We start from the raw sequence: 25,951 nt of genomic DNA on the forward strand, positions 1-25,951 counted from the left end.
GTAGGGTGGAGACATGCCCTGCCTTCCTCACACAGTAAAAGTGTAGCTAGGATAGTTAGTTTGTTACCTGAACAAGAGGGAGGTAAAAATGCGATGAAAATTCTGCATCTTCCGCGGCCGGGCGTTTTGTCCTTGGCGGCGAACTACGCAAGTACAATCCCTGTGTAGTCGGCTGTTGAACTAACAGTTAGCCATACTATCTGGTATTGGATGTACAGAGGCGAGTCCGAAAATTTCAGTTCCGAGAAGAGAGTTGACTCTTCGAGAAAGGTAAGACCCCCTGTACTCGCATGTCTCTGTTCCTGTCCCTTGTTTTGGCTTATAGGGCTGGAGCACACACACACACACACACACACACACACACACACACACACACACAAAGAGTATGTGACATAGATGGGGCCAAGTACGGACTTAGAGTTTTGCAACCTCGCGAGCTCGATAGTTTGGAACAATGACCTGAAGTCACTTAGTATAGGTAAGAGCTTAACATTCTGAATTCAAATCGAGAGTAGCCTGCGAATTTGTGCCAGCGATAAAGCTAACAGTTAAAGCTAAAAATTGTATTTCACTGGCTCAAAGTATAACAAACAATATATTGTATACAATACACAGCATAATATACTGGAGGACAAAGAAGAATCTTTTTTCTCCAGTATCCATAGTGCTTAGAGCAAACATTTGTAGGAAGATGATGGTTTCAAGTAAATAATAAATAAGTAAATTTTAAGTAGGGAAAAGTAAAGCGTATTACTTAAAGAAACACGACTGCCCAAAGTATCAACACATACTACCAACTACGTACCCAGAGACAACCACCAACACTTAACAACTCAGGCAAAATTAACAACTTTTCTCCTCTTTCCAAACAGCCAGCATGATCAGATGACTAACGATGGGAGCCACCTTGCCATATACAACCAGCAACCACTCAAACCTTTAACCTACCAAGTCAAACCTCATATGCAGCTATCCTATCAAACAACAAAAGACCACAATCTAAAGAGAATATACAACTCCCTGCAGAAAATCAAAACACCAGGAGACAGAGAAAAGTAGATGAATGATTCATCGAGCGGCTAGTTACATTTGTAGCTAACTTTGTTATGATCTGCTTCTTTGGTTCTGTCCAGGCTGTCCCACAACTCTACAAAGAAATCTACTTCGCAGCAAATTTATACCTAGATCTGGAAAATCCCGATCCAGTTTCGATGGCTAAATATATCGAATGAGGACACTCCAGAGTCACGTTCCAATAAGGTTAAATGGTTTCTACACTACATGTTAATATTCAGGGAGATTTAACCCACAAAAAATACGAATTATTTGACTTAATTAGTAACCTCAACATAAACATTATATCTCTCAACGAAACACTTCTCAAACATAACCATAACTTTAATCTACCAGGTTACAATATCAAAGAGATTCCACACACAAACACCACAAGAGGTACTGCGCTCCTTTTCAAACCAAGCATCAAAATAGACTTTGACAACACCACACAGGTCCCGAAAAATGAAATAATTATTTGTAATATCACACACAACAACAATCCACCAGTTACTTTAATCTCTTTGTACGCAAGACGGAGACATGTACCAAATATCATCTTGTGACAAACCCTGCTCGCAAAACACAAACGAGTTATTCTAATGGGCGGCCTAAACTCAAAACACAGGTTTCCTACGTAAAACGAACAACAGGAGCAGAATAGTACTCGGAAACTTCACACACAACAATAGTCTAATTTGCATTAACAATGATCAGAACACTCACACACTTACAGATGGAACACAAGATATTTTAGACTTAGCGTTTGTGATACCAAATATTTTTGACCACTGCTGGCCAAAATCTTAAGGCCAATGAACATAAAGAAAACATATGCATTTTGCATTGTTAGACTCAACCACTTATTTGAGTAGACCTTCGAAAGATGAAAATAAGAAATGGAAAAAAAACCAACTTTTTTAGCATTTAATAGGGAAAATGTGAACACTATGAAATTAGCCTAAATACTAGACTAAATTCTATATGAATTACCACATATTAATATTCCAACAATGTTCATACACTGGATAGCTGGATTTCTTCATAACAGTGTAGCCAAAGTTAGAATTAATAACGTTTTCTCAAAACAATTTCATTTGAGAGGAAGTGTACTGCACGGGAAAGCCATAAGTCCGCTACTTTACATAATTTTTGAAAATGCATACCGTTCTCCAGGCTAAATGGAACATATGCATCCCAATACGTCGACGACGTTGCAATACACCATGATTCATTTTTATTAACTACCACTACATGTTTTATCATATGAAGCATTATGAATACAAGTGTTTACTTTGTAATTAAAATCAAACTATATATAAGTGAATTATCTCAGTATATAATAAATGAAAATAATAAAAATGTCAATTGAAGCTGAATGGTTTGACTTATTTACTTATATTTATATCAATTTATTTCAAAAAAAAAAATACACTAGAATAAAATGATGAGTATCTTGTTGTTCTGATGACTTGAAGGTGTCTTCAATTGCAGGGTTCCTACAGGTGGAAGGACTCAAAATTCCTTGACTTTTTACTGACTAAAATTTTCATATGAAATTAGAGAACTATTTATTTCACAGAAAGTATGCATGTAGTTTTATTTTTATATATAAAACAAAATAATTTTAGAGTAAGAGCTGACTTTCACCTCTATTACAGCCAAACCATGCAAACTTCTATTTAGGAAATATGCACCATGTATGGAAATTACATGGCTCATTAAGATTACTGACACAGTAGACATAAAACAAAATAATTGCATTAGAAAAGTCAGATTGTTTTAGATATTTAATTTTTAACTGAACAATTATATTACATAAGAAGTGTTAATGCTGGAGATATACAAAATGGCATGATGTAATTAAATTACTCTGACATCCTGTATGACATGAAGTCTGGATACCACAGGATGTTCAGAAAGTTACTGTGCAGTTTTGTCTGTTAATAAATATATAAGTTCAAAGTGGCTTTCCGAACACCCTGTAGATGCATAAAAATTAAAATTAATGAACAATTACACAGCAATATTATAATATACAAAAGACATTTGTAAGCATATGACTCATATTTAAATAACCACAACTGACAGTGTGAAATTCACTGACTTTCTAACTGATCTATGGAAACCCTAAAGTTGTGAACTTGTTGCTGAAAAATATTACAATATTGTAAGAAAGGTATATTAAATGCATCAGGGTTATTACATAATCAATGAGTTACATACAGCAGTATCAAATCTCTTTATTTACTTTCAGTCATAAATTTTGGTGGTACATTATAGTATACTAAAAATTAAAATGGAGCTTTTATTCAGCTGCTTAATATAGTTATTCTACTTACAGATGTTCAAGACAAAAATAAAGTTATTAAACCTACATGAAGAACTTATGAAGACTGAATATTGTGAACAAGGTGAAGATGGCAATTACAGTTAATATAATTTTTATTAAAATACCTTTTATAAGTGATATTATCTACAATTTAGAACTTACTGAGAATAATACTCTAATTTTATAATTGGTGATTATCACATACAAATAAAAATCAAGAACAACATGCAGTTTGTCAAACAGTGATATTACACTGTAATATTTCATTGATGTTATTTCTATGATTATATAAAATGGTTTTAAATTTAGAACTGTCATGAAATATGAAAAGTAAATGCAGAAGGGAAAATAGTGATGTTTGTACTAGTCTTTGATGGAATATTTTCTCTTCTCATCTCAGTAGTACAAATGACTGCACATGTAATGAACAAAAAGTAACAGAATGGAATCAATAATTTCCAACAAAAAAAAACTAAATTACTTTCTGTTAAAAAGTTAATTAACTGGTCAAACTAAAAATAAATTTATTAGAGAAAATAGTTATATCATAAAAACAATTTTCTCATTTACCTCTCATCCATTATAAAATTTAAATGACTAGAGTTTTGCCTCAAAAACAATAACTAACAAACTAAGTTACAAAACTAAATCATTAAAGCTGATAGATAAGTATTAGGTTTAGCATACCCCATTACGTATGGCAGCACAAATCTCATCCATACCAGTATTGTAGGAAAGTTTGTTTTTGATTTTTTTATTTAATTCTACAGAGGTAAAACTTGCACTATTTTATCAATTATTTATGCTGATTTCAAATATTCTTAAAAACTTACACAAAAGCTACCTATGCAAATCCTCCATAATTTTGAACTTATGGGCTAGAAGGAAGATGAACTGTACCTGCCAACAACTCTTGTGTCACTCTAATAAAATAGTGGAACTTTACTGTTACTATTATGACTCATCTGTGGCCCCAAACTGTGGAGTGCAACATTTTGACAACCTGATATGAGGCATGAACACTAAGATCAGAGTCTAGAATGCAAACACTAGGATATGCCCAGTAAAGTTATTAATAAACATTTTTTTTAATACTATATATTTAAGAGAACAGTGGTATTTTCTTATTCCAACTATATTTTTTTTACATGAACATATTTAAATTTCTAGATATATATAAATAACCTTTCTGGTTAAAAGCAAACAAGTTTGTTAAGCTTAGGTTTTTTATAATTAAGTTGTAGTTCTGACACACATTCTGTAGCAAATTCATCAGATTCTGATCATTTATATCCATAGAACTGTTTGGAACAAGATGATAAAACAAAACAAAAAATACTTAATTATACAAAAAAAATTGACTATGCAGTTACCTTTTTTAAAATATATTCCTAAATACAAAATCTATTCTGTATCTTCTTCATACAATATCAGCTTTACATTATTATTAACATTTCAAAAGTGGCTGTTTAAACACACATACACATTAGTTATCTAAAATTTTAAAACAAAAACTAAATTGCAATGATACATCAACTGGGCTTGATAGCTTTGTTGTTAGCACTATTTGCAAGTATCACAATCATTTTCAAAATACAGCACTTTGATACATACTTGTAAATACAACTACATAACGAACAAATTATACTTGATGTTACTTGAAATGATAACAGATCATTTACATATAAGTAACTATTCTTAAAAAAAAAGCTAAAGGTACAGAAATTCACAAGCTAGCTAACTTCTCACATGGAAACAATACATTTCATTCAAACAACACTGAAGTTAACAGAATATGAAAATATGATTTTTTCCCTTTATGAGGAAGAATACAAAAACATTTTAAACGTATAAACAGAATTAAAAATGTAACTGCTCAGTGTGAAATTAAACTGCTTCATATTAAGAATTTATCCTTCAAAAAAGAAAATAATCAGGATTTTTAAATACATGCTCTGTATCAACTGTTATTTCCAAATAACAGTTTCATATATACTGTAATACACTTTGTGATTAAGAGGTGTCTTGTCACTAGTTATTCATATGGAATACAACTTTCAATAAAATTTTATTACTTAAATAAATCATCTAACATGAGCTTTACAATTTTGACATTCACACAAATGGAAAAAGAAAAAGATTTAAAACACATTAAGTCGTACTTATTGATATAAATAGGGAAACAAAATTAAAATTTTAACAGAAAGTAGGATTATATGTAAAAATGGCTCATTTGAGTTGAGAAAAGTTTTTACATAGAGAAGTGAACAAGGTTTCGACCTTCTTCGATCATCATCTGGTTCACAAAGAAAGAAAGAGATAACTGACCGGAAGCTGACCACGTTTGAAAGGGACTGTGTCACTGAGTGTCAAAATGTACAGGGTGTGCTTTGATGTTTGAATATATAATTTTATATTATTATTATTTATTATTTTATTTTTAATATAGGTATAAAGGTGTTCCTTTGTATTGGTTTATTTTGGGCTCGAGTTGTTGTATAAGTAAGGCTTCTTTAATTTTGCATTTGTTTGTTTATTTAGTATTTGAATGTTTTCTATGGTTATGTTGTGTCTATTTGACTTGCAGTGTTCGAAAACATGTGAAGGTGACTTTTTGTGTTCTTTGAATCTGGTTTCCATTTTTCTACTTGTTTCTCCAATATAAAAGTCGTGGCAGTTATCACATTGTATTTTATAAATAATATTGTTGTGGTGTTTGTCAGTGTAATTTTTACATAGTATAGACCTCAGTTTTGTGCCTGGTTTTGAAAGAATTTGGTAATAACTGGAATGTCATATTTTGTTACTAGTTTTTTTACATATATATTTTTCTCTACAAGAGGGTTTCCTTGACATCACTGAGAGAGTAGGATTATTGGTTATTTGTAGAATTTCCACAAAAAATATTCAAAACAAAATAAATGCTCCTGTATTTTTTTAAATTGTACTTTTTTATTGTAATTTTTTCAGATACTTCTTACAGAAGTTCTACAAATAATCAACAATCCTTTTCTTTTAAAATTTTAATTTTTCCCCTATTTATTTATTTAGTTTCTGAATGTCCATTGAATGGATACAATATCTACAAGTTTTCAGTAAAATTATATTCCTAATAGCTATAACTTTTACAGGAATGAAAACTATAATTATAAATTTATAAAACATACTCCTTACTTTGGCCTACAGATAAGTGCATAAATCTACCAAAGTAGGAATTAAATTTTATAAAATTGTGATTGTGGTTTTAACTCGTGTTTCATTCCTTTTTGTTTGTTTTGAATTTCATGCAAATCTACACTAAGGCTAACTGCACTAGCCATCTTTAATTTTGCAGTGTAAAGCTAGAGGAAAGGCAGATAGTCATCACCACTCACCACCAATAAGCTACTCTTTTACTAAGGAATAGTGGTATTGACTATCACATTATAATGCCCTCATGGTTGAATGGGTGAGTATATTTGGTGTATGTAAACACGTTAAATAAACTCTACCACATAATTAGATAATGTTTTTTGTATAATTTCTAAAACTAGTTCTATAAAAAACACAATTTATGTCAGTAACATGATAACAGGATTACAAAATTAAACTATATTTACAGGAAACAGTGAAAACTTCATTTAATGCACAACTTTGTGTGAAATTATATTTATGTTTAGACATTTTTTTCAAACAGGGTAGGTAAAATGTGGGAGCCAAAAATTCTGTGAAAATTTTTAAATCATTTATATTTTCCTACATAACTTAACCAGCCAGCATCAATGTATGCTTAATTTTTTAACACATGCACTATAAACTGAAAACTAATTCAAATATTTATGAGAGGTTTGTTTGCTGAAATGTTAAATGCGAGTGCTTTTTGATTTAAGTTTCATTCCAATATATATATATATATTATGTTACAGATACAAACTATGCAGAAGAAAAGGTACAACTAAAATTCTTGTATAATTGTAGGAGTTTTAAAGTGTATACTGCCACAAGATTATGTTCACTTTTAAAGTTTTATCTTTTTACACTTTTATAAGTGTAACATAATTCTAAAATAAAGCAAACTAGATTTGTGCAGTCAATGAAAGGTGTAATGTGGAAACAAAGTACATAAGCTATGATTGTTGGTGAAGAATGGAATAAAATTATGGTGAACCTCTACACATACAAGGTTTCAGGAGTAATGTCAGTATTTTGTGAGAATACATCAAATTGAACAAGGAATAAATTATATACTGATTATACAGAAATTTACTTGGATTAATTTTCATCAATATATTGTATTTTTCAAAGATGACTGATTTAATTAGAAAGCCTGTATGGTATATAAAATAAAGCAACAATGATTTATTTAGGTCCATCTAACAGACCCCCAATATCAGTAAATACAACTCCAGATTTTGTTTCCTCTTCATCCTTAAAGTCCTTTGTACTCTCAATAACAGTCTTCACATTTTTCTTCACATAATCTGTCACTGCTGAAGTACCAGTGGAAGTTTAGAATGAAATTATATAATAATATTTAACAAAAACGTTTTTACATCGGTAAGAATTCCTAAATAAAAAATAAATGAATGAGCTGAAATCAAACAGTTTTACATGATGCAAAGTAAAAAGTAATTACTATTCAGTTGTAAAAGGACAATGTACATGTAACATACACACTGCTGGCCAAAACCTTAAGGCCAATGAACATAAAGAAAAAATATGCATTTTGCATTGTTAGACTCAACCACTTATTTGAGTAGTGCTTCGAAAGATGACAATAAGAAATGGAAAAAAAACAAACTTTTTTAGCATTTAATAGGGAAAATGTGAACACTATGAAATTAGCCTAAATACTAGCTGGTCAAAAGGTTAAGACCATACCAAAAAGAAGTCCTAAACAGGGTAGGAAATGTCCAACAAGAAGTCTCAGTAGTGAGTTGCACAGTCATCATTACAAATAACATCAAATATTCGCTTTGGAATGGTGGATATAAGCGTTTGCAGAAGGCTGCCTGGAATGTTATTCCAAGTGGTGAAGATGGCTTCACGAAGATCATGCACTGTTTGGAATTGACATCCATTTCTATAGACTTCCCTTGCCATCCACCCCGAAACATTTTCAATGGGGTTCAGTTCAGGCAAACACACTGGATAGTCAAAAAGAATCACGTTATTTGCCATGAAAAAGTCATTTGTCCTGCAGGCATTGTGGATTGCAGCATTGTCCTGCTGAAAGATCAAGTCATTTCCACACAAGCGAGGGCCTTCAGTCAATAAGGATGCTCCCTCCAACATGCCAATGTAGCCAGCTGCTGTTTGACACCCCTGTAAAACCTGAAGCTCCATTGTTCCATGGAAAGAGAAAGCACCCCAGATCATGATGGAACCCTCCCCCACTGTGTCGTGTAGAAAATGCCTCTGGTAGGATATCCTCATCATGCCAGTAATGTTGGAAGCCATCAAGACCATCCAGGTTAAATTTTTCTCATCACAGAACAAATCCTTCTTTCACTTTTCTTCATCCCATGTTTGGTGCTTGCTTCTCAGCAAAGTTTAACCGAGCTGTTTCGCGGTGTGGCCTTTGAAGACGTTTATGTTTTTTAAAGCCTTTCTCTCATAGATGCCGTCTTATTGTTCTTGAGCTGTATTCTGCATCCGTAAGGGCCTTAATCTAGTTCAATGATCAGCTGGTGTCTTGCCGGACAATCTGTCAAATTCTCCTGCTCAGCAGCAACAAAATGTTCTTGGGCTGACCACTTGAAATTCTCGTTTCTTATCCCTCAGGGTCTTTTAAGAAATTTGCAACAGCAGTTTTACTGCACCCAATCTCACCAGTGATGGTACATTGAGAGAGACCTTGCTTTTGCAGCTCGACAATTCTGCCACATTCAAAATCTGTTAACTTTTTAGCCTTTACCATGTTTTTACCCAATGTAACACAGGAGATGTTAGTGGGAGATGTTGATAACACTAATGCTTGAGCACAAGTAACTAAATTTCAGTACGTGTTTACCGATTAACGCTTCCTTTCAGTATGGTCTTAACCTTTTGACCAGCTAGTATTTAGGCTAATTTCATAGTGTTCACATTTTCCCTATTAAATGCTAAAAAAGTGTTTTATTTTTATTTTCCCTTTTCTTATTGTCATCTTTCGAAGCACTACTCAAGTAAGTGGTTGAGTCTAACAATGCAAAATGCATATTTTTACTGTATGTTCATTGGCCTTACAATTTTGGCCAGCAGTGTATTACTTTTTTAAATGAAGTTTAACATTATTATAGAAAATCATGGTTTAAATCAGATTTTTTTAGCAAAAACATTACTGGTAAATTTCAACGTGGTATCTTATTATATCTGTTAATTACTCTATATGTAGGGTAACCAAAATTCCAAACCAGAAAACTGGGACAGTCCAACCCTACACCCTAATGTCAAAATGGTTATTAGAAATTTGAAACAATTTAACCTTTATGCAAGTTACTTTAAATGTTTGAACTTTTCCACAATATTCCCAAATGCATTAACAATGGCATTGTTTTGAAAATAATTTCAAGTACCTTTTTTCGGTGACAGACAAAAGACAAATGAGGAAAAAATAGTCAAATTATGTGTCCAAGAAACCTTTAATCATTCATTTTAAAATAGATTACTTCATCTTGGAAGAATCCCTAATATTTTGTAGCATACTACCTTTAGATTATAACATCATTTTGAAACTTTTTAGGACACATTTTTGTGAAAAGTGAATAAAATACAGAAGTTATGTTTTTCATTAAAGAGTTATAAAAGTGAGTATATGACTGTTAAAAATATGTTTGACTATAAGCACAGTTTTAACTGTCTTCACATGCACGCTTGCACAAAACTGGGTTATTCTTGATGACAAGAAACCCACTTGAAGGAAAAATGCATTACTAAGAAAGTTTGTATGGGTATTAAAACTTTAATTAAAACAAAGTAAAGAACAATGTTTTGACCTTCTTAAGTCATCTTCAGATTAAAAAAGAGAGTTTGCAACTGACCTTTGCTAGGCATGTCTTAGGGATGAGTGTGTAAAGTTGTACTTTACTTTGCCATAAAACCTTTCTCACTTACAATTATTATGGTGTGAATGCCTTTCCCAAGCTGGCAAGGCATGATTATAATTAATTACACTTGTCATAAGACACTAAAATTAGGCCTATTAACCCTTTTATGATGGGTCACAGATCAAAGGCCATGTCATCACATTTGTTAACTTGCATTCAAAATTTTATTGAACTACTATTTTATGAATTTATGTCAATAAGTTTGAAATCAAAATGTAGATTATAATTCAAACTTTAATATTATATATGAGTTAATTTCTTAATTTAAAAGTAAATACTGAAAGAACACATTCAAATACAGATTTTGGTGAGTTGCACAGCATGTTGAATGCAACCCATTTTAAAATTTGATGTTTGTGATGTCAAAATATGAAGTCTATAGTTTTGTACAAATTAGAAACTCAAATTACTAATAACAGCAAGCTAGAATATAAAATAAGAACCTCATATCTTTTTTATTTTGCTGAGATATGGCTTATGTACTAAACCAAATACAATGGCTCTGTTCACCTTTTTCTATTTTTGAAAACAGTCCCTTATATACACTTGCTAAAAGAAGTGACATGTGAATAACCAATGAACAGGTTAGAATGTCCCCTGTTTTTCTCAGCCATTTTAATCTGTGAAAAAGCTTTTTCATCATTCTTTTCATTCATTTTCATCCAAGATCTCAAGAAAGAAGGTTGTGGTCTTTAATCTGTTATAAGTTTCATATTTTTTAAAAATCTAAAAACATCTTAGTTACTGAGCTTAAATAAATTATGGCAGAATTCTATGGTAAGAGTGAAGTTATTTATTGATTCTTCAAGTGTATATATATAAAATTGTTTGATGTCCTCCATGTGCAGTATTTTAAAAGGCTTAGCAACCTATGTTCAGCAGTAACAAAGTACAAAGGTCATAGAGAGAAGAGGAGATAATGGTTTGCTTTACTTCCTGATTTACTGTTCTATATTTTAAGAAAAATAACTAATAATTTAGTTTTAAATAGTAATATTCAACATACATATATATAATGTATAATAATTGAAATGTGACTATATATTACAAAGTACTAGTCCATTAAAACACAGCAAAGACAGGGAAGACTAAAGGCCAGTTTTATATTATTAATTTACAGATAACATGACTACACATGCACCATGTCAATGCAAGTTATGTGATGTTAGCTAGGCATGACTGGAAAGTCAATATAATAAAAATTAATAAATATATAGTGTTATGAGACTTAAGCTACTTACACTAAACATTTGTATATTTTCATGTTATTATATGCAGTCATTATAGCACAAAAAAGCATAATATATACTTTGTATATATTATATATGTATATAATATATACATAATATATATTTCCTAATTTTACATGATGGTTATGAGATTGGTCAAGTGACAGATCCCACATGATCATTGTTCAATCTAGTCTGCTTGGAATACTATTATTATAGACTTTTATAGTTCTTGGAAATTCCTAAGGGATTGGATAAATAAAGTATTGTTAAAAATATAATAAGCTAATACTGGTGTCTTATGACAAGTGAAATTAATTATAATTATGCTTCATCTTCTTAGAAAAGGCATTCACACCACAGTAAATGTTCCTTTAATAAATGGCTTACATAAATAATGTACAAACTGTGTTTGTATCACAGGATCCTTTATAAGCTCTGGACAGAGTGAAACATGTTGTTGGAAACAGTAAGGTTTGCACACCATGAACCAATCAAATTTGGAAACATGTGGGACATAATTACTTTTAGAATTAACTCAGTGTAAAATATTTTAAATATTTATGGGTTTGTCACATAGCATTTCATGAAAAAATACATCCAGTTTGTCTGATGCTATGGATCTAAAATTATTGAATTTGTACTTGTCTCTTGGCACATTCCACATGAATGATTTGAATTGGGTACTAATGACTTTTGTACTATAAAGTGGTTCACTACTTAGTATTCAGTAGGATTTGAAGTTCTGCATCCAATTTAATTTGATATTCATGTCGTTTGGCTGGATGATCATGTAGCAATGGTCTAGTGATTTTAATTTTTAGATAACTGGATATATAATAGGACAATTTTCCATCATTTTGGAAGTTGTAGCCACCACGAACTGCAGCCACTCCACACAAAATACAGAATATTCAGTTCACTCACAGTTTTGTCTTTCACAGCTATTTTCTAAGATTGCTTTGCTGAAAATCCCACATCAATGGCTTTTGATTTCAGATGTAAATTCCTGTTTTGTACATAAATGTTCAACAACTTAGCAGTGGTATCAAACTTGAGGTGACAGATTACAGCTCCTCAGCAAGAAAAGGCACCAATGAGGCAGCACTTTGGAAATTTTTTAGGGACAGCTGCAACTGTTTTGCTACTGATATGAAGAACTGCATTTTGGTTGTGAAAAGTGTGTTATCTCTGGCTTCATTCACCATTAGCAATGAAAAATGGTTGGAGATCTGACTTTAACGACAACCATTGTAGCTGTCAATGAATAATAAAATGTTGTTCCACACTTCCAATGCACACTCTGCTACTAAGCAAATCCTTTATTCATCACTAAGTACACGACTTCAATGGGAACACTGAGTCTGCAATTAATTTTATAAAATACACTCTGAGTTTCTACTAAATCTTCCAATCAGTAGTCTCAGCTTCATGTTGAAGACTACAGCATCCAATGTCAATGAGGTCTGGCATTAAGGTACCATTCTGGCAATCTTCATCGAGAACTGTTAAGAATATCCAGTTAACAATGGGACCATCCATCAACATTTGTAGCATTTGATTTGCATTCAAAAGTTTCAGGCCTACTTTGGACCTGACCATAAGATCATCAGCTGCTGCATGTTCCAAAAACTATGATCTCAAATAGTGCATAAGTATCTCAACTGTTTCAGTATTCCAAAAGTAAACCATAAAATTCATCTGTACACCTTGTTGAGACACTCATCATATGAAATCACATAATAGTTTGATTTTCTGCTTATGTTTATCGGTTGATCTTTGTAGAGGTGTAAGGTCAAAGCAAGTAAGATAAGCACCTTTTGTTGCTGCACGTGACAGGCATGCCAATGACATTTATGAAAAAAAGAGGAAAATGTATATAGCCTGGCGCCAGAGGCGCCACAGCACGGCGCAGCCGCTCCTGACTAGGGTGGTCCGAGAGCATGCCCCCCCGGGAAATTTTAAAAAAATGGATGCTATTTGGTGTGATTTGGTGCAATCTGGGACATAATTTCTTTATGTTTTTTGACATTGCAATGTTGGAAAAGTACACAATATATATCATATAAAACAACAAAAAGAAATTAAAAGACTAAATCAAACTAATAAAAACTATAACTTTCATTTACAGTTTTTAGCAGATTGATTTATTCTTTTAATTTGCATTCATTTTTTAGAAGATATATCAAAATCTAAAATTAACAAATAAAATAAAAAGTAAATAAATGAAATTTAAGATTGTTTATTTGCTATTTATTCAGTTTAATTTTTTTCTAAATCAAAATATATTAGTAATATGAGCTAATAAAGCCAAAATAACTCAGTAAATATTTCAAATACAAATCATTTCATTATTATCCTTTTTGTCATCAATAGCATCATCATCATCAACTACTGGTATGCTGCCAATTAAATGTTTTACAGTCATTGCCAATAACTACTTCTCTGCTGCATATATTCCATACAATTTTCAAATCACATAAAATTACTCTTTTGACTAATCATGACTACCTACAGTTCAAATTGTTCATCTATGCAATCTTGTCATTATACTACTGGTGCTTTAACGTCAGTGAATTTTCCATTCTTTCACAAATTGACAATACAAACTAAAACAGCATATGAAGGAAAGCTATGACATTGCTTAAAAATTCAACTACTGATATGGTTCAATATTAAACTACTGATATCAGTGATATGTCTCAGAAATTAAATTTTGTACAGTCACTGATATCAACAACTACTGCTCTGCTGCATGTATTCCATTAAAATTTCAAATTAGTTAAAATTGCTCTACATGACTACCTACAGTAAAACTTGTTCATCTATACAATCTTGTCAGTAAATTACTGGTACCTCAATATCAGTATATTTTTCATTCTTTCACAATACAAACTGAAACAGCAAATCAAGGAAAGCTTTGACATTGCTTCAAAATAAAATTAATGATATGCTTTAAAATAAACCACTGGCACTGTATGCTGCAGATAATAATAAAATGTTTTTCAGTCACTGATATCAACTTCTGCTCTGCTGCATAAATTACAGTCAAATTTCAAATCACTTAATTTCCTTTAATCAATCTTGGCTACTTTCCTCTTTTTTGACACAAGGGTTTCCAGTGCTCTCTTCCGAGCTTTTTTTCTCTCCTTCTCTGAATGGGCAGCTCTCTGTGCCTCTGCGGCTTTCTGGACTCTTTCTTTAGCCAAGGTGGCTGGGCCAGATTTCACAGAACCATAGGCCTCAAGCCTTTCTGCCCTTTTCTTCTGATTCTCCCTCAGCTTTGAGGTATACTTTGAAGCTGCTGATCTAATGTCCTTACACATTCTCTTGTCTACAGGATCAAAATGAACATCTTTCCTTTTAAACATTTCAATCGCTGTTGTTTCTTTGGAGCGTAGAGAATATTTTATCGTCTGGTATGCATACGATACCAGACCACGAGACCTGCAATGAGACGAAACGAGACTGCCTCCAAGATGGCAGTCAGATTTTTTTTTTCTGCAATAAACATTGAAAAAATACGATTTCTCCTCAAAAACCACCTACCCAGCCCCCATATCGCTCATATTTTCTCCTCAAATTTACACGAATCTCGTGGGTGATCGATGGCCGTTTGAAAACCGCGGAAATCCGCGTTTCAGCAGAAAAATGGCACGCATGACATGAGAAACTCTGCCCAATGGTACTATCAAGAAATGTAATACTGAACATTTGTATATTTTCATGTTATAATATGTAGTCATTCTAGAAATGTAGTACTGTCCAATTCTGTTGTTCCTTTACAAGGACTGAATGAATAATGTGACATTAACACTTTCATTGCTCACATAATTTTTGCTTTCACAATGTCAGAACAATTTACAGAAGTCTCAGATGCTGATACAGTGGGTTTCTCTTCACCCTATTGGTCGCTACTGGCTTATGATGTTGCATGTTGGTCACTTGGTGTTTGTGTAGCTTAAGGGATTTCTACCATGTAATTTCTTTGTTCCATTTCTATCTTTCTCAGCCAAATCTAAATAGCTCTGGCATGTGATTATCCTTTCATATGACTTTTTATTGCTAAAATGCCCATATTACCAACATTTTGGCAGGATACACAGAAAGATCTTTGGGGTTCATCCTTTATATCTTTCACTCGGTTTCTGAACTGTAGATCAAGTAAAGATCAACTGTAAATTCCAGTTTTAATATGTTGTGCCATCTATACATTATGTTTGGAATTCAAACTGTTTTATTACAACCTATCAAATAAATGTTCTTGCAAATATGCATTTACAGTATTTTGAGATGGAAAAAAAGATAATCATTGCAACACAAATAGAGAATGAGAAATGTATAACACACCATATTGGTATAATTCTAGCTCCAACTTGTTGTCAATATGTCATTGAGGCTGACTAAATTTGAAGTTGAGATGCAATTATTTAATAAGTGTGGAGATGATCATGGACATCAAAGCAGATATTAATAAACAACATATGTAAATAAAAGGTTGATTGAGATACAGATACTCAATGGCACAAACACACTATTTTCTAATAATATTTTTCCACCTAATCTAAAGGACTGCTGCAACACATCAATAGGCTCAAAATATTGTACATGGTTTCTGAACAGTTGTTCAATGACTTTGGTTTTTTTCTCAAATTCCATATGTTTTTAAAACCAATGGAATAAATATTTATAAATTTCCAAGTTTTCCAGAATGCATAGGAACCATGAATGGATAATGCAAGTACAGTATAGTTGTACTACTATTGTTATAGATTCTTATAATTTGTGAAAATCTTTAAAGAACCACTAATATCTTATAAAAAATAGAATTTTTTATTCACATCATTTTATGTTAAAAATTAGACACTGTCTAATGTAAGAAACTGACTAGCAGCCTCTTTAAAATCCTCTGGCATCCTACCTTTGATAACATAACCAGTATCTATGATGGTCTTATGGTGTTTCTTCCATGTTTGATATAAGTGAAGGAAGGTTCCTGCATAAAACTCATTCACCACTATCATCACTTGATTTCTCTGATTGCATTCTCTGCATGAACAAAGTTTACAAATATAGTGTGGGTACAGTAAAAAAACAAAAACAAACTGTAAAATGGGCATTTAGAAACAGTATTACTAGCAATACTATTCATAAGTAGCAAATATGAAAGTAGAAAATACTTTGAAAAAACAAATGAACTCTTTCATAACTGGAAGAGCATTTTCTTTTTCACAGCTGGTAATTCTCTTAAAATAATTACTATTTATTACTAGAAGGATTCTATAAAACAGTTCCTTATTATGTGCCAGATAATTTCAGTTGAAAACTGCAGTACTTATGTATTCATACTATGATACATACATATTATCATAAATTGTAATTCTATAATAATTTTGTCCTTACCAATACCACTTAGCCTATAATTAATAATATTACATTCTGTTTTATATTTGATTGGCTAACCTTGTTTCTGTACAGAGGTATTGCTAAGCACTGGCACACAGGGCCCATGTTCAAATTCCACTTACCAAAGCCCTGATTCCCTAGTTGCTTTATGGAAAATTCAGAATAAAATCATCACCAATATCATACTGAAACAAACATTTTCCCCTGTAGGAACCAGAACTCTGAATATTTTAAGTGCTAAAGATGCCTTTGTCAGAATGTAAAGAGATAAATGCAACTGAGTCAATTTTAAAACATGAAGAGATGAGCAAGCTTTTAGTTGTTTGAATCTTTCTAAGAGGAACAAAGATGCAGAAAATAAAAAACAATTTTGCATTTTACTTCATTCTGCTTTATGCTACTGTATGAAAATCTGGCCTATCTGTATGATAAAATCGATGCTTGCTCAATTATCTTTGGTTCAAAAGTTTTACACACCCAATATATGCAATAACAATCTCTAATTGCAACAGAAAGAGCTATAAACAAGTTTAATTTTACAATATGGTGCATCACAAAGAAATCTCATTTAATGACAACATGAAAGTTTCTAAACATTAAACATGCTATCAGAGACATAATATTATAAGTCTTCACCAATATATGATCACTTTTATAAATGGTATATGACATCCCTTTTTAATGCTAAATATTCACACACTTAAATCACAAAAATGTATTTAGATTAGGGATTTAGAATTTCCAAAATAGGGATATTCCTTATACTTAATGCTACCGGAAAGGAAAAGAATGTGGATCAACTTGGAACACAAAGATCATTCAGAATTAAAGCTGCACAAATTTGGCAACAAGTGTAGCTTCTTGTAACAGGCAAGAAGCATTGAACACAAAGTTTAATGGTAACAACAATTCAGATGGCTCTAACAACAGTATGCAACTTAATTATAAATGTTTTCATAGGGCAAAGCAAAAAATTCATGTGTTTACAGTTTGCTCTCACAACAGAAAAAGAAGCTCAGTTGTATAAAGCTGGATAAATGCTACCATGGTGTAAATTACAGTATATGGTGACACTTTACAAATCCTTGTACCTTAAACACTGTAAAAATATCTTATCCATCAACTACTGAACTGTGAGCAAAACAATTTCCAGAAGTGGTACATGACATGCTGTGAAACTTTTATAAAAGAATTCATGACTATTGCTAGATAGTACTAGCAACCATCCTAGTACTATCAACTAAGTGATGCAATTATTTAATTGTAAATAAAATAATATTTTATAATATTGTGGGAATACAACGGGCTGATTTCTCCAAGCCCGTTCCCTTGGCTGTGGTTTCGCTAGATAGTAGATAGGGACAATGGGAATCTCGTTAATCCATTCATGCGCGTCACTAATTATATGACGAGGCATTTGGCTACCTTAAGACTCTGAATACACAATTTCCAGAAGTGGTACATGACATGCTGTGAAACTTTTATAAAAGGATTCATGACTATTGCTAGATAGTACTTAGGAGCAAGTTAAGTTTTAAAAGAGTGGATACAAAGTTCAAGATGAATTCTGCTTATTATCAAACCAATGTTACAAATCTTTTGTACCACACAGATATAATGATTTTGTAGAGAAACAACACCAACAGAATATGGATAAAGCCTCCAGTCTTATACCTCCCTATTCAAACACTGCATACCTCAAGCAACTAAAGAATAAAATGGAATTTTCATATTATTTCACAACAGAAATACAAATCAATCTCTGCAAGGAGTGCCTATGGATTTCTGTATATTCAGACTGTATTGTAAAGGGTGCTTGACAATACAAGTGTGCAAAGTAGAGTGGTATGCTTGGTGTGCGACAGTCTTGTGTTAGAGCCTTTTACAATGGAAACATTGCTGTAGGGATATTAGTAAGCTACATGGTCATTAGACAGAGCATAACAACTTGAACTGTAATGATGATGTGAAATTTCAAAATCATTTTAATACAGTATACTCAGTTTTTAATGATGGAATATAAAAGAATGAACTACATTTTGGTATGCTTTAAAAATTCAAAAGCTAACTATGAAAAACAGATCACATAGACCAACACAAACATATATTCTTTATTGTGAATGACAAGCTTTTACAATTATGGTTGTGTTTTACCTTTCAGTTAATATATCCTTCCATAATTTAGTTTATCTATAAATTTTAGTCGTATTAAAATGCTAACTCATCTTCCACACAAACACTTATATTTTGAGTAAATATATGTGTGTATGATGAAATTGACACCAGCTTCCCTAGTGGGGTCATACAGATTCTATTAATGTGGCAGAAGAGTATGTAAGTTTATGATTACACGAGGTTGTATGTTATGATCCACTCTGTGAATCATAAGAACTAATACTCATTAGCAGAGAGAGAGTTATGAAATATTTGAAGGATATACTTATTGCTGTTTGCCACTGTTTGTCATTGATATTGAAAGATATTGTGTTAATATTATATTTGCTCTTCTTTTTAGGGAAATAACATTTTTTTTTCTTTCTGGTTCTTTACCCGATTCCATTATTATTGATTTATTAATATTGGTGTGAAGTCGTGGCCAGGCATTTGTTTATTAACTGTATTTTGATTAGTGTTAAATTTATTTCTGTTTTGTTATAATTAACACATATTTTTTTGTTGTTGGACCCTAATTGTAGCAAAATGTCATTTTAGACCATTACATGATTTTCAAATGTGTATGTGCTATTTTGTAAGTAAAATAGCTCATTGTATTACAGAATTAAGTGACAATACTAGAAATCCTACCTCAATACAAAAAGTATCTAGTTTAGAATATAATAATAAAAAGAGAAACAAAAGACTGAAGTATTCTGTAGAGTAATGGCCTTAGAAATACAAGTGGAAATTATTTTGTCTACATCCAACATTAAACATTTCAAGGTACCAACAAATGATAAATTTGATTCTTCCAGCAACATAACCAAAAACATGTAAAACACTGAACTGTCCTGATACTTGAGAGTATAGGAATACTCAACACTTTTACCATTTATAGAGTTTTCATTCCAGCAGGAAAAGCTTACTTTTAGATCTATTTTTCTTTTTCTTGTTGGAGTTAAGAAATAAAAAGTATGATATTTGAAGATTTTTTGTATTGACAAAAAATTGGCCAATGCTTAATGTTTTTCAAATTTTATAATGTACAACATTGTAAAACAAAACATGACCCAATTTGTGATATGAAACACAGAGGTTATAATTTTTCAACACTGAAAATGTATTTCTGATAGGTACTCACTTTTTCTCACAAGATTAGTTATTCTTGTTCAGTGCTGCAATTTTTTCTTAGTGCAAACCACAAGCCTGTTAAAATTCGAAGATTCCAATGAATGTCTCATGCAAATCATCATGTGTCACTTATTAATCAAAAGAACAATGATAATCTCATATGACACATGTGGGTTCCCCCTCTACACTCCTCTACTGAACCTTCACATCCAATACCTATCAGGAATACCTTTTCACTGCAGGAAAGCTATAACTTCTGATACAGTACTTACCTCCTCTCGTAAGATTAGCTAGAATACCATATTAAACTGGAAGATGAAGTGATGTGAGGGAGAAACAGAGATACCCCCAAAAGTGTTCAAAGGATAAATCTGCCCATGAGAGAAATGAGGACACCTCACCACTTTCAAACTAGATATACTTTTGTCCTTGAGTATAATATGAAAAACACAAGGGTGGAAAATGTGGGGTACAGAGTGCATACATTGCAGATACACAGCATCCATTACTTCAGGAACTGGGGATTAAGATCCACACCAATTTCAGGATGTTTCTACTCGTGTGAGGACTTAGATCTAAATCCAAAACCTCGTCTGTGGAGAACCAACATCCTGCAAGGGTAGAATCAGGACACCCAATCAAAGGGGTGAACTGAATATGAGGGCTCAACTCCATTTGTGTCAAAGATGTTACCATATATGGTTTTTTGGTTCACTATAATCCAAATATTTCTCTTCAGGGAACTGACATCCCACAAGATTAGGATAAAAACCTATTTTGTAAGTGCAAATTAAATATGGATGCAACTAGTGTCAAAAAATGCTAGGCTTGGTTCACTCAATCCAAAACTTCACCTATCAGAAACTAACATCCAGTGAGACCAGGACGAGGACACCCAATCTGTACATGCAACACCAGTGGAAGCCATGACATTCTCTACTTTGATACTGATTTCTACACCAGCCAAACACCACCACCATACTATCAAATGAATAATTATAACCATCTATGTGGAACCCATCCAAAAGTACCACACTGCCCCAGTAGCTGGGAATTGAAAAGTGGCAAAGACTCCCATACTTCATTTGAATAAGGGGGGAATAACACATTAGGGAGTCTGGAGAACTACAGTTAACAGAGACAGTGCAATGGGTCACCATGAAACCCTATTTTGAAAAGCAGACCATACTGAGTTCTTCACTTGAGGCATGATAGGGATGGGTAGCAATCCTATCTGGTTTACCCATGTTGTCTATGAGTGGTACAGTATGGAACAATCCATTTCTGTAGTGACCATGCAGAACCATGGACAACACGTGGTAGATTTTATTCTTAAAAATTCCTTATTAGGTACCACTCACCACAGAGCTAGATCCAAGAGACAGGTATGAAGCAAAAGTCCCTATAAGAAAAGAAAGCATTAATAAAGACTTCCCCAGTGTCACAGTTGATGACATGAAGTGTGAAGTACAGCCACAGGCAGTAAGCAATATCCTGAGGATACAGAAACCACAATGAGACAGAGATAATGGGAGATGAGCACAACAGTCAACATCCCCAATTGCAGAATCTCCTTTATAGGTTGACCTACAAGAAAGTGAGAGAAAAGGTGAAGAGTTGAATGAGAATGAAGGTATAATGAAAGAAGGGAAGCTGATCAGAAGAATAAAACAATAAGATGAAACAATGACTCAAATAATAAGGGTAAAGGGAGAAAGATCCTGGGAGGAAGAGGGTTGTCTGTAATAAGTAGCCAGAAATGTGAACTCTTGAAGGAAATTGCATGGGCAAAAGAAATACCAAGAGCATGGACTACTTACAGAATTCAATTAATATCTGGACAAGGATATAAATGAAAAAGAGCATGAAGGAAAATGAACAAAAAAGGAGTACTCTCATCAGCAGTTAAAAATGAGGAAAGAAAGGAATAATACAGTGAAAGGAGAAGATAAACTGTGGTACAGTATTCAAGGAAAGACCACAGCAAATAAAGAAGACTGACATCATGTGCAGATCAAGAGGAGAGGGGATACCCTTTAAGAACATGAGGCAAGAAACTTAAATGGAGGTAAATTTTTGAATGTATCGGGAGTTCTGATAGCCTGTGTATGACGAAGGATCAACTGACTCGTGAAGACGTTAGTATGACCAGGGATCTTGAAGAGGAAGAAGGAAATAGGCATGCTGGATCAGGTAGGAGTAGAAGTCAAAAATGGATAAAAAAATCTTCTGACAAGAGACAGTAATCCACATAATCAGATATGAAATGGCTCCACTGATGAATAAAGGGTAGTTGCCAGAACTATTGTTGGTGTGTTGTGTGTTGTTGGGAAAAATTATAAATTATAGCAAAATAGAAAAAAGCAAACACAGATAAGGGGAAATACGAGAGACAAAAACTGTTTTTTTTTGTAGTGCCAACAGGGATGGATGTGTCACTGGAAAAGAAAGGGTGAAAAGTTGATGGACTGAAGTGATCATAACCACCAATGCCTCTGGAATCAGGATAAACACATGATACAAAAAAGGACCCATATGAAATGATCCTGGAGAAAGGGCCTGTGAAATAAGGCATCACAAGCCAAATTTCATATCAATAAAAAAACCATGATTGCAGGGTAAGAGCTAGAAATGGCAGGTGAGAAAATTTGAAAGTAAGGATAGAGAAGACACCACAGGAAACCCTTCAGGGATACCTAGAAGAACCTCAAATAGAAAAAGGACAGAGGAGTGGAACTGCAATAATAAATGCAAGAAGTGGAAGATAGGAAAGCAGTGCACTAGTGAGCTGAACAGGAAATTGAGGACCTGTCCCTTAAACAAATAAAATGAACCCCATAACATGTTGGTCTGTGAAGGGCAGCCCACTCAACAATGAGAAAAAATGAACTGATCTGCATCCTGTGGGACACAAGAGAAACTAATGCAGTCTCTTCAGATGGAGGCAAAACAAAGTGTAAATCAAAAATAATGGAACAGGAGATTGTTTGTTTATTTCAATTTTTAAATTATTGAAAAAGAATGAGAGTCATTAATTAAAGAGCAATAGACAAAACATCACATATCTAAGAAATACAGCTCCAAAATCATACAACAAGGACTAAACAGAATCCTTAGCAGAAAGGCACGTCATACTCTGAGGGAAGGAAAGATGTTATGATCCTCATCAATAAGACCAGATTTAAAAAGAACAGAAGAAGAAGAGCAGTTGGAGAAAAATAAAGCACATCTATAGAATGCTCAAACTCCTGGCAAATAAAGGCCCATAAATCCCTTGACAAGTCACCAGTTCCTGTGGCTGAAGCATGGTTTCAGACAAAGAAGATGGACTCAAAGTAGTAATGTAAACTTCGAAATGCGTGCATGAATTCCATCAAACAAGCAAAAGATTTGGCAATAAAACTTTGGTAAATAAATGCTTTCGCTATTAATAAATGTGAAACTAAACAAAATAAGTGAAATAGAAGTACACCATTTCAAGTTTGAACTGGAAGAAAAGAAAGATGTCTGCACTCAAATGGTGTCTAGCTAGAAGTGAGTGTTCAGTTGAGAAATGTAGAGAGAGCCACATGTGTCATGTGAGCATGTCATGCTCCTATTGATCAATAAATGATGCATGAGAATTTACATGAGAGACAAGTTAGAATATTTCACTTCCATCAGGGGTGGCATAAGGCTTGTGGCATGTGTTATGGATAAACGTTTGCATACAGAGGGCTGCAGCGAATAAGAATAGCAAATTTGTTAGTAGACATAAGTACCATATTGGAAAACATTTTTCTCATAACACTGTTAGCAAGGAAGTTAATTTGAAAGTTAAAGTGAAAAAAAAAACTGAACAGTAATGTTTCAACTGTTGATATTGAACAAATCTCTTCCAGTGTTGTATTCATGTTTTCAGAACTTTCCTCTGACATTTACCTACTTACTTGTAAATTACATATATACATATAAATTTTCATATTCTAAATAATTTTTAACATTTGTTTCACAAAGATTCACTTACAATGCATGTTTTAAGATGTAACAACATTTCTCTTATGCTACAGTGGAGACTAGTACGTTTCAAGAAGTAATATGATAATGCCTGCCTTATGCTTAAGTTTAAAACAGTACATTTCAAGAAGGTGTAATATGTAATACAACAATATAATTTATTTATTGTATAAACAAATTAATTTTGTTGATGTCACTTCTTTTACAGTGTTATTAAAGGGACAGAGGCTCAGGTAGATTTCAACTCAGGTCAAAGCAAACTGGTTATTCATATCATATACTGAAGTGTATGAAAGAGTTTGTTTTGAATTTCGTGCAAAGCTACATGAGGGCTATCTGCACTAGCCGTCCATAATTTAGCAGTGTATGACTAGAGGGAAGGCAACTAGTCAACACCATCCACCGCCAACTCTTGGGCTACTCTTTTACCAACAAATAGTGGGATTAACCGTCACTTATAATGCCCCCATGGCTGAAAGGGTGAGCATGTTTGGTGTAAGGGAGATTCGAACCCTCAACCCTTGGTTTGCAAGTCGAGTGCCTTAACAACCTGGCCATGCCAGGCCTGTATATAAGGGACTGTTTTCAAAAACAGAAAAAGGTGAATAGAGCCACTGTATTTGATTCAGTACATAAGCCATATTTCAGTAAAATGAAAAGATGTGAAGTTCTTATTTTATATTCTAGGTTTTTAATATCAGTAATTTAAGTTCCTAATTTGCATTCAACATACCAGAACTCACAGAAATTGATATTTAGATGTGTTCTTGCAATTTTTTACTTTTAAAATAAGGAAATTAACTACTGTATGACACTAAAATTTGAATTATAATCTACAATTTGATACCAAACTTATTAACATAAATTTCTAATATGTTAATTTTTTTGGTTCAGCAAAATTTTTAATGCAATTCGTCAAATGTGATGACATGGACTTTGATCCATGACTCGTTGCAATAGGATTAATAGACCATAAAATCAAACAGATAGTAAGTTACTGTGATATAATTAAACTCAGTTTTAAACTGTATTCAAATGTTGATTATTTTATCATTTATTTTTTTATGAATTATGCCACATTTGGTCATGCTCTGTCTCACAACAATACATCTTTATAACAAATCTGTGGTTTAGTTTTAATGCTAAAAGTTCTGTTACAAAGTTGTTATGCCCATAGCCCAGCCTTTCTTATTGCATGTTTTCGATAGTATATTTATTGTAAGAAAACAATGATTTCTCAGCACCTTTCAACTATCTTCTCATACAACTATATTGTGTATACAAATAGCTTTGTATGGAATACCCATTTCACTCTCCAGCTATTTGATTTATGCAATGATTATTTCAATTATCACTGTTGAATTTGTCATTACAAATAACTATTTTTCAAATTTGAGCACCTAAGACAGAAAATAAAGTTTCATTAAGATAATATATCTTGGGTATGTATGTGATGATATATAAATTGCAATGGAACTAAATATGTAATATTTACATTAATTTTTAAGTTTTAATACAATTTTAATTCTTGAATTTCAGAAAATTTTTTTTTTATAAAAACAAGCTCACAACTATTAAAT

General features: G+C 32.6%; 1 protein-coding gene across 10 annotated transcripts in view; it reads right to left on the bottom strand.

Annotated features, from left to right (window-relative positions):
- Window positions 1-25,951, bottom strand: part of LOC143229159 (ELMO domain-containing protein 3-like) — a 146,997-nt gene that overhangs the window by 25,895 nt on the left and 95,151 nt on the right. For 4 of the 10 annotated variants that reach the window (XM_076461072.1, XM_076461069.1, XM_076461070.1 and 1 more), the window contains 2 exons: window positions 16,603-16,730; window positions 3,278-7,854 (listed from right to left, as the gene is read on the bottom strand). The exons of 1 other annotated variant lie outside the window; for it this stretch is intronic. In XM_076461072.1, coding sequence (XP_076317187.1) covers window positions 7,724-7,854; window positions 16,603-16,730 — 259 coding nt within the window. In that variant the 3' untranslated portion in view covers window positions 3,278-7,723. 5 more of the 10 variants (XM_076461074.1, XM_076461071.1, XM_076461075.1 and 2 more) reach the window with 5 other exon arrangements.

Source organism: Tachypleus tridentatus, chromosome 10 (genome assembly GCF_004210375.1).
Source record: "Tachypleus tridentatus isolate NWPU-2018 chromosome 10, ASM421037v1, whole genome shotgun sequence".
Lineage (NCBI taxonomy): Eukaryota > Metazoa > Arthropoda > Merostomata > Xiphosura > Limulidae > Tachypleus > Tachypleus tridentatus.